Raw genomic sequence first — 10,533 nt, forward strand, 5'->3', positions numbered from 1 at the left:
CTGTACCCCGCACCTGATGGCCCGCTCCCAGGCCGCGCGCCCGGCTCCCCCCGCTTCCCCTGCTCCTCGGTGACAGTGAGCGGCTCAGTCAGTGCCCCGCTCCCCGCGCTTCCTCACCCCGACGGAAGCCACTCGAGGACCGGAGTGGCCCACCGCACGGCGTTCCGATTCTCCTCTTCCAGCTCCCACTCCTCCAGCGCCGACGGTAGTGCAAGACCCTGCTCCAGGGGCCTCCTCCACTGGGGCACTGCCGGGAAGAGCAAACAAAAAGGCGCTGGTGTAGGCTCCAAAACACACACATCTGAATTCAGGATGGCATCGACAGAGGCTCTTACTGGATTAAAAGTTGTCAAACAAACAAAAACGCTTTGGAAAAAGGTCAGATTGGCTACAGTTGGTTCTTGAAAACAGTGTATGCACTTCCCTTTTTAACTGACCGGTGTGTTGTGAATGCCGGGCAGTCCTGTGAGCTTGTCAGATAAATTCCTGAAGTTTCAGGTCTTCGGTAACTATGTAATGTCCTAACTTTACAGATAAATGGAAACACATTGGGCTCCAGTTAGTGTCTTCCCAGTGGGGTGTATATAAAACTACTCCCAACCATGGAAAGCTGTTGGATGCGATTATAGGCTTAGTGTTTCTAAAACCTTTTAATGTAAAAATACTGGCCATACTTGGTAAATGCTCTATTTTTTTTTTTTTTTACCAGCTTTGGGGAACTAAATGTCAGAATCAAAGTACCATCCCCACCCTGAAATTTCCAACTTTGAAATTGGATTATTTAGATAGGGGCAGGTATACCTACCTTTTCCTAATTCTGAGAGTGAACGTTAGGTCTCCTCATCTCAGTTGAGTCCTGTGGCACCTTTCCTAGAGTTTGCCTCGAGTGCTAAACCTCAACCCTTTTTGTGGGGGCTCCAGCGCATCCTTAAAAATAATGGCTTGCATTCCTGTGGGATAGTAGTGACTTTGTAAAAGAATAAACTCACACAAGTAGTAAAATATTAAGAAGAGGCATATCTAATCGACCTATCTGCATAATCACATTTATTCAAAAACTTATTTCCTCCAAGGAAAAGTTGTCATAGGATTTTATATTCAGTGCAAATACCTTATGATTAATGCTTAAAAATAAAAGAACTCACAACTGCTTTCCCCCTCTCTGTTCTGTTGAACTCTGTTTTGATGTTGCATAGCTTATTAGTAAGGAAAGTATGGGTATAGCTTGAATTTTTAGAAATCTAACAATCACTTTTGTGTGTGTGAGTGTTTTTAATATATTTGTATTGATTTCAGAGAGGGAGAGGGAGTGGGAGATAGAAATATCAATCATGAGAATCATTGATCGGCTGACTCCTGCACGCCCCCTACTGGGGATCAAGCCCACAACCGCACATGTGCCCTTGACCAGAATCAAACCCAGGACCCTTCAGTCCACAGGCCTATGCTCTATCCACTGAGCCAAACCTGCTAGGGCTAACAATCACTTTTTTGGGTTTAATGGTGTCTTGCTGTGAAACCTAGACTGAAAAAGCCTGTTGGTTTTTCTATTCCATATCTAAACATAAGGCAGGTGTCTCTTTTTACTGGGAGATTTTGAAATTTTGCCAAATGATGTTTTTAAACACGTTTGAACTGGAAAGCATGAGGGGCATACAATTCTAATTGTTCATGAGAATACGGTTTCCTCTTTCGCAGGGTTGAATGCCTGCCTACACCCTCAGGCCCCACCATGGAGAAGGGTGGTAACATACAACTGGAGATCCCTGACTTCAGCAACTCTGTCCTGAGCCATCTAAACCAGCTGCGCATGCAGGGCCGGCTCTGCGATATCGTGGTCAACGTGCAAGGACAAGCTTTTCGGGCTCACAAAGTGGTACTGGCCGCCAGCTCTCCCTATTTCCGGGATCACATGTCCTTGAACGAGATGAGTACTGTCTCCATTTCGGTCATCAAGAACCCCACTGTTTTTGAACAGCTCCTTTCTTTCTGTTACACAGGGCGGATATGCCTGCAGCTGGCAGATATCATCAGCTACCTGACAGCTGCCAGTTTTCTGCAAATGCAGCATATTATAGACAAATGCACACAGATCCTAGAGGGCATTCATTTCAAAATTAATGTGGCTGAGGTCGAAGCAGAATTAAGTCACACGAGGACAAAGCATCCAGAGAGACCTCCGGAGTCTCACAGGGTTACACCAACTCTAAACCGCTCCCTTAGCCCACGGCAAAATGCCCCAAAGGGAAGTCGGCGAGGTCAGGTTAGTGCTGTGCTGGACATCAGGGAGCTCAGTCCTCCCGAGGAGTCCACCAGCCCTCAGATCATTGAACAGAGTTCTGATGTAGAGAGCCGGGAACCTATTCTTCGGATCAACCGAGCAGGACAGTGGTACGTAGAGACAGGAGTAGCAGACCGAGGGGCACGGAGTGATGATGACGTGAGGGTTCTTGGGGCAGTACACATCAAAACAGAAAATCTAGAGGAGTGGCTGGGGCCTGAGAATCAGCCCTCTGGAGAAGATGGGAGCAGTGCCGAGGAAGTCACAGCCATGGTGATTGACACCACGGGCCATGGTTCCATAGCACAGGAAAATTACACTTTAGGATCTTCAGGAGCCAAGGTGACTCGGCCAACAAGCAGTGAGATTGACAGGTAAGTTTTGTTTTGTTCGCCCATCTAACAGCTGTTGTACAGACATAACTAAAGCAAGCCCCCTGTGTGGTACAGAGAGCATCTTCCTTCCTTGATGCTCTTAGCCGAAATAAGTTTGTGTTGGGGAAACTGGAGGTGTGCCAAAAGGCTTGCATTCTTATTTTTTTAAAGCAGGAAGCTCCTTGCCCTGGCCAGTGTGGCTCAGTTGGTTGAGCGTCATCCCATGCACCAAAGGTCACTGGTTTGATTCCGGTCAGGGCACATGCCCGGCTTGCAGGCTCAATCCCCAGTAGGTGGTGTGCAAGAGGTAGCCAATTGATGTTTCTCTTTCATTGATGTTTCTCTCCCTCTCTCTTCCTCTCTCTCTAAACATCAATGAAAACATTTTTAAAAAATAAAAATAAAGCAGGAAGTTCCTAGTCCTGAAGAATTCAGTGTTACGAGAACTATGGTAAAATAAGACACTTCCATGAATCAGAATAGCATCTGCAGCCACACTGTATCAGTAATTAGCAAGGCTTTCTTGGAATTCCAGGTAGAGGGCTGGTCATCAGCTGGGAACCTGGCAGGTTTGCCCTTCTTCCTTGTGTTATCACCCAGGTAGGTGGTCTCAGGGGAGTTTTACTTGCCTTTGTAGTGCTGTTTACTTTTCTTTGCTTCCCACCTATCAAGTTAGAAGGGGTATGGTACCAGCAGTAATTGTTCTTTTTAAATTAGTGTAATCACAATACAGTTATTCCAAAGAAAAGCTTTGGACATGGTTTTTATTCCTTTCTTCACTTGTCATTTGATGTCTTCCTTTTGTCTTTCATTGGTGACTGCTATCACAGGTCCAAGAGTCTGTTTTTTCACCAGTGCTACTAGGTCCCATGGCTCCCATTTCTCTTTCTAATGGTAATTAGAGCATTTCTTTTTGGTGGAGATAGCAATAGTTTTAATTTAAGTAAATTTAAAGGTAGTTTCAGTTGAAAGTATTGTCCTGGCTGGTGTGGCTCTATTCTATTGGTTGGGCATCTTCCCACGCACTGAGAGGTTGCAAGTTCAATTCCTTGTCAGAGCATATGCTTGGGTTGTGGGCTTGATCCTCTGTAGAGGGCGTATAGGAGGCAGCCCATAGATGGTTCTCTCTCATCCATCTTTCTCTCTCCCTCTCTCTCTTCCTCCCGCTCTCTAAAAATCAATAAAAAACAACATTTTTTTTTAAAAAAAAGAAAGTATTATCAACTTAGATTGATCATATATGTTCTTTTTCCCCTTTTAAAAATAAATTAAAATTGACTGCATGGACAATGAAAATTTAAAAAGTTATAACGGTTGGTTGATACCTGGTCTTGAGAGACATATGTGTTACAAATTTCTAAAGTATATATTGTATCCAGTTCAGGTAGTCTTGATTTGGCTATTTTCCTTCTTGTGTTCTTAATAGTTAAAATATTCTTGAGCACAATACTTATTGCCACCCCCCCCCATGTTAGTACTGTATCAGAAGTAATAGCTTAATGCAAAGACTGAATCTCCATGATCTACTATATCAAAAGTCTGAAATATATAACAAGTTATGTTAGGGCCTAAAGGAAGGAACAACCAAAAACCTAATCGTTACATAGAACCCAGTTTTAATTTATTCTTTTATGGTTCCCAATACTTACATAAGGATAGAACTTATATTTAGCTTTAGCATCCCTAGGTCATATGGTCTATCTCATATGTAATTCTGTATTTCTTAAATTTACTATGGCAAACCTTTCTTAAAAAAAAAAAACAAAAAACCTTTCTTGTCTTATTTCAAATCAGATCCTATTATTGACTCCCTGAAAGTATTTCTTAGTCATCTGTTGTTCAGTTTGTTCCCCTTCTCTCAGCCATGGGATAAAGAGGATAAACATCACCATTTTTTAAGTTCCTTGACACTGCTCTTCTGTTAGTCCCCTTTTGCTCCTCTTCCGACAGATTTAGCCCCTCCGGCAGTGTTGTCCCCTTGACGGAGAGACACAGAGCCCGAAGTGAGTCTCCTGGGAGAATGGATGAGCCTAAGCAGCCCAGCTCCCAGGTATGTAGTTGTGATGGCTGAAGCAATTGCCACTGTGTGTGAATCCGACAGGAAAGATGTAGGACAGGGAACAGGGACCCTGTTAAAGAAATATTCTCCTTGATTACTTTTTTCTTTATTCCTGTTTGCAAGCATGCAGGAAATGCACTTTTGGTGTCAGCAGAGTTTGGGAAATAGAAAAGATGAGATTGCGGAACTCTTTTCTGAACCAGTCTTTAGTCCTGAGAGTAGAAATAAAAAAGTAACCCCTGAAAAGTAAATGCAGGAAATGCAGGACCTGAGATGGAGAGCCTGATTCTGTACATGTGTGGTGGGTATAACACTACATAATTACTACTTTATGTAATAGAAAATATTTGTACACAGCTGCTTTTGCATTTTTATATGCTTACATCTTTTCATTTATTTTCTTCCTGAATCTTTTGTTAGACTAAAATGTTTTAGAGAAGATAGGAATTATGTCTCCTATTTTCTTTGCAATTCTCTTTAGCAAGTAGCATAAGTAGTTGGTTGATATTATTGTTTGTTTGTTTTTCCTCACAGGTCTCTATCATTGAAGATTTATTTGTAAAAGGACAGTAGACCTCACCAAGTAGAACTTAATACGTTGTAAACACTTTTGTCCTTTGAAAGAAAACACTGGTGGACTAAGATTGCATAGCTAATTTTTTTAGCTTCTGCATTATACTGGTAGTATCTTGTTTAGTTTTTACTTAAACATTGGACATTTAGTGTGTATATATTATAATAACAGCAGCAAGACATTGTTAGAAACTACATTTACTTGCATGTTACCATGCCAGTTTTTCGGTACCAGAAAAGGAATTGTAACTATTGTAAGGTTTTTTTTAGTTTTAATAAGGTGTTAGAGAAAATATTAGGAGCTTGGAGGGAAAGTTTACTCTTAGTATTAGGGCCCTTTTTCTCTCATCTTTCAAAAGAATGTGATGACTATGTGAAGGTAACTATGATGCAAATAAATACGAGACAGACCTTATAACTTAATGGGGGCATAAGGCAGACTAACACATACACAAAACAGATATAGATGAGACTATATAGACCTCATTAACAGTGTTGTGGGAATAGAGTGCTTAAAAGGCAGTTACTGGAATCAATAACCACTTAAAGAAAGTGGAGAATTTAAGTGCAGTATTTAATGAAGTGGTTAGAAAGAGGTAACTTAATGCATATGTAGATATAATAGGGATAACAATTGGAATTCTACAAGGATGTTTACCCAACTAAAGCAGAAGGTGCAGACTATAAAGAAATAGAAAATAAATAATATTGTTTGGAGATGATATTAAGAGATGAGTTAAGCTCTAACTCGTTTGGCTCAGTAGATAGAGTGTCGGCCTGCGGACTGAAAGGTCCCAGGTTCAATTCCGGCCAAGGGCATGTACCTTGGTTGAGGGCACATCCCCAGTAGGGGGTGTGCAGGAGGCAGCTGATCGATGTTTCTCTCTCATCGATGTTTCTAACTCTCTATGCCTCTCCCTTCCTCTCTGTAAAAAAATCAATAAAAGATATTTTTAAAAAAAGAGAGAGATGAGTTAATATGACATGTGTGAGAGTTTAGATGATGCAGATAAATGAACATTTCCATCGAAGTACCTACCTGATTATCTAGATATAATTGTAGATTAGCATTCAAGAGGATGGTATGAATGGGCCCAGATTCTTCTATTGCTGTACAATAGATCATTTACTGGGGGTTCCATAAAAAGCGTGCAGTTTGTCAGCCAGAAAGTAACTTGACTTTCTTGTTCTGTTATGGTAATGGAATACAGTGTCCTCATTTTTTTTTAATTGTTATGTTAACAACTTTACTTGTGGGTAGTAATTTCCTGTTTGGATCTCTAAGATCAGCATGAAGCTTAGTAACAGAGGTAAAAGTAGATTTGATTTATTTTACTATTCACAGTGTATGTTCTTTTGTGCTTATTTTCCTCACCTGGCACAGGTAGAAGAATCAGCAATGATGGGAGTAAGTGGCTATGTGGAGTATCTTCGAGAGCAAGAAGTATCTGAGCGGTGGTTCCGGTACAACCCCCGTCTCACCTGCATCTACTGTGCCAAATCTTTCAACCAGAAGGGGAGCCTGGACCGGCACATGCGCCTGCACATGGGGATCACACCGTTCGTCTGTCGTATGTGTGGCAAGAAGTACACCCGCAAAGATCAGCTGGAGTATCACATCCGCAAGCACACAGGCAACAAGCCCTTTCACTGCCATGTTTGTGGCAAAAGTTTCCCCTTCCAGGCCATCTTGAATCAGCACTTTCGCAAAAACCACCCTGGCTGTATCCCCCTGGAGGGGCCTCATAGCATCTCCCCTGAAACAACTGTCACATCTCGAGGACAAGTTGAGGAAGAGTCACCTTCACAAGAAGATACAGTTGCTCCTGGGGAAACTGCCCAGGGCTCTGTGTCCACCACTGGGCCAGATTGAAACATCGAGGGGGAGGGGGCAGACCCTCTTCCCCATTGGACCGTAAGCAGCCAGCATCAGGGCCATGGGCTGGTACTTCGATTCACAAAATGCCACATCACTAGATCGGAAGATGCTCCCAAGATGTTGCCAAACTAGAGGATCAGCAACATACACAGAAGCACTAGAGGCTTTTCCCCCCCTCCTTCCCACCTCACACTTTGGAAAATATCAAGCAAATCAACTTTCTAATTCAGGGATCAACAGCCTTGGTTTGTTAACTTTATAAGAAAAAATTTTTTTAACAAAACAGTGATAGATGCTCATTTATCTACCCGTCACATTTGAACATTGTCCTTTGGTCCATGTCATCCTGGTGGCTGTCACTCACCCAGATCTAAAAAACCCAGCAGGAGCCTTGGTCATCGGAACCAGCCAACCATATGAGGAATTTCCTTTCTTCCTTTCTGCCAGAATGTGCAGCTTCAAATTTCAAGGGGAAAAAAAGAATCCTGGTGCTTCTTATTGTTTTGAAAGGTTAGACTTATCTTTGCTCTGACTAGGCATCTGCTGCGTGGTCATGTTTCCGGTAACAGCCATGCTGGAGGCAGCATCTGCTGAAGCACTTTAGGCAGCTGAACGTGAAATGACAGCAGTGTTTGCAATAGGTACCACTAAGCTTGGGGCTTGGAGTGCTGGGTTGAGGTGAGGGGAGCAGAGGGAAGTTTTGGGTTTGCAAACGTGGAACAGTACAGAGCCTACTGTAACTTACTGCTTGGTATTTGTAAACCACCGTGCTTGTATATCTTTGGATATTAGGAAATGACTCTAGTCCGGATGAATTAACGTGTTAGGCTGACTACCAAAGTTTCCTCCACTTTCTTTGGCTCCTAGTTTCACATAACAGCAATAGTATACATCAGAAATGTCCCTTTCCAGTGAAATGAGCCTGGATTGTATTTTTAAATCCACAGGTCTCCCTATTTGATAACTTTTATATGAAGTTTTAAACACATTTTTTCTGCAGCATTCTGATTGAAGAAATTCAACACTATGGTTCTTATTGCAGCCACAATTCCATTTCCTCTTATATAAGTAATAGTTTATATTTTCAGTCCAATAGAAGAACCTCACTAAATCCATGTCTCATGTCTGCAAACCTAGTAATTCATAAACCAACCATCAACAAATTGCTGGTGACTCCAAGAGCTTTGCTTTTTAATATAGTACAGGGCATTTACCAGAAAACATCAGGCACAATCATGTTGCAATAAATTGATCAAGGCATCAGTTTTGATCAGGTTTGATTACTTAATCATTCCTAAGATTTTTTAAAACTTCAGGAGACCTTTTTGGTAATTCTGAGATTCTTACTCCAGCACTGAGAGTCAGGAGGAATTTACCAAGTGTGTAGAGCTTTAGATGCCCGATTTTGTATGCAGAGAATGAGGGTGGATTTTTAAGGGATGCAGGCAAGTAGATGCTTACAAGTAACAGTGCAAATAGGAGAAAAATCTCTAGCTTCTCTTAATGATCATTAAATACAGTGCAAATAGAAAGGAGAAAAATCTCTAGCTTCTCTTAATGATCATTAAAATGTTAAGATTAGTATTTAAATGCATAGTGGTTTAAGAAATTGTCTTGGTGCAGAGGCATAGATGATTGTTAAAGGGATTTGGAAGAGGGCCTGGTCATGCCTGCACTGGTGAGCCATTTGTGAGTGTTAGTAGTGCACTCCCTTCCTGAGAATGCTTTGTGATATGTGAAAGGGGGACAGGAAAGGTGGCATTTCTTTGATGATAGGATGTTAAATGCAAAGGGTAATTCTTAAGCAATCTAAGAATTGTACATACACATGCAGCTGCACTGTATCACTAGAGAATGGTTATTTTTTCTCTTTAGAAAAACAGAAATGTGTCTTTTAATAGGAATGTAATAATGCTATCGTATGTTAAGAGCCTACCCTTAAACGTTGTTTTGGAGTGTATTTTATCTTTATAAGACATTGACCAGGACACCATGATAGGGTAAAAACTCTTGCCTAGGTCCATCTTAAGGACCGACTAGGCTCTGTGACCTACAAAAAGTAGAGTTGAAATGAGACTAAAATCTATAGGGAAACATTTCAGCTGGTAATCAAGGCTTTCAATGGACAGATCTTGCCATAACTAAATAGGTGAAAAGTACAGAATATGCTGCTTTAGCTGGAGCTTTTAAACCTACCAAAAAAATATTAAGTCAATCCTATGTTTGAGAAGTAGTATGCTGGAAAGTTATTGCTTTGCTAGTTTTCTTAGATTTTATGTGAGAAAATAGAGCTTTTTAAACTATTACCAAATTGTAAAGGTGAAGTGCAGTAATTTCTATAAAGAGAAACTTTGCAGCATTTGTCAGTACATACTCTATCCGGGGTTGGCAGCAAACACTTTGAATGCAGTAGAGACTGTCCAATAGACATGGAAATACTATGAGTGCTTGGTGGGTTCCTCACCTTTTCACTCATTTCTAATAGCTTTTGCTGTGTTAATACTGTGAATAGTGCCTCCAGGTCGTCTAGGACCTCGTCAGCACAATTGTCTTTGCTGGTTCTCTCCTTTTCACTGGTCTAGACTAGAGCCAGGAGGTTCGTGAAATTCAAGTTTCCGAAAGCAATTTTCCCATTTTAGCTAGGAGAGATATTGTTATTCTGAATACTTATCCATATTCTTCTCCAGGTTCACTGTGACATTGCCCTAGTTCTTAGCTAACATCATGTGGGAGCATAGGAGTTAGTAGTGTTCTATCTACATCAATGAATCGCTATATTGTTGTGTGCACAGAGGATACCTCTCTTAACAGTGTTCTAAATGACTTTAGCTAATGCTGAAAATTATTACCAAATCTTCACCTTGTGAAGGGAACTGCATTAGCAATGAGAGCTGAATCATCAAGTACTTTAATGCCAAGAAATAGCAAACACTGGGCCTGTTTTTATTCATTGAATGGCTCTTCTTAGCAAAAGAGCTACCCAATATTCTCAGCAAACTAAGAGAGATAGCAATATATTCATCTTCTTTCATTCTAAGGGGTACCTTTTATTCTCTCTGAACTCTGATACCAGTATAAAATGCAGCATTGGCATGTGCAGTAACATTGTACTGAGGCAGAAAGGCTCTTTCTAATGACCTGTTCTCTCTTTACTCAGAACCATATTTACCTCTGAACTGAGTTGAGTTTTATTTTATGTAACTTGCAAACTACCCCAGAGCCATTTCATTGTATCAGAGGGTTAAATCTAATTTTGAATATGTAAAATAACTTACTAAAGGATAAAGATTGAGAACGAAGGGAGATGGCAGTTAAGGGAAGTTTTCTTGCTATTTTGTTTTTTGGTGCTTTTGTTTTTTTTGTGGGT

At 41.1% G+C, this 10,533-nt stretch overlaps 1 protein-coding gene and 1 long non-coding RNA gene across 5 annotated transcripts in view; one reads left to right on the plus strand and one right to left on the minus strand.

The window, feature by feature from the left end:
- LOC102240926 overlaps positions 1-4,559 on the minus strand; it is a 9,374-nt gene extending 4,815 nt beyond the window's left edge. Inside the window, exons 1-3 of one of the 3 annotated variants that reach the window (XR_001362398.1) lie at positions 4,545-4,559; positions 806-950; positions 118-247 (exon numbers count right to left, since the gene is read on the minus strand). This is a non-coding gene — a long non-coding RNA (uncharacterized LOC102240926). Of the gene's footprint in view, positions 1-117; positions 248-805; positions 1,114-4,544 lie in introns of those variants that run through there. The other 2 variants (XR_001362399.1, XR_001362397.1) reach the window with 2 other exon arrangements.
- Positions 1-7,451, plus strand: part of ZBTB37 (zinc finger and BTB domain containing 37) — an 8,172-nt gene extending 721 nt beyond the window's left edge. The window contains exons 2-5 of one of the 2 annotated variants that reach the window (XM_005867675.2): positions 183-378; positions 1,699-2,655; positions 4,606-4,705; positions 6,672-7,451. In XM_005867675.2, the coding sequence (XP_005867737.1) occupies positions 1,733-2,655; positions 4,606-4,705; positions 6,672-7,160 (1,512 nt within the window). In that variant the 5' untranslated portion in view covers positions 183-378; positions 1,699-1,732 and the 3' untranslated portion in view covers positions 7,161-7,451. Of the gene's footprint in view, positions 1-182; positions 379-1,487; positions 2,656-4,605; positions 4,706-6,671 lie in introns of those variants that run through there. The other variant, XM_014540903.1, reaches the window with a different exon arrangement.
- The last annotated feature ends 3,082 nt before the right edge of the window (positions 7,452-10,533 follow it).

Source organism: Myotis brandtii, unplaced genomic scaffold (genome assembly GCF_000412655.1).
Source record: "Myotis brandtii unplaced genomic scaffold, ASM41265v1 scaffold250, whole genome shotgun sequence".
In the NCBI taxonomy this organism is placed as follows: Eukaryota; Metazoa; Chordata; class Mammalia; order Chiroptera; family Vespertilionidae; genus Myotis; species Myotis brandtii.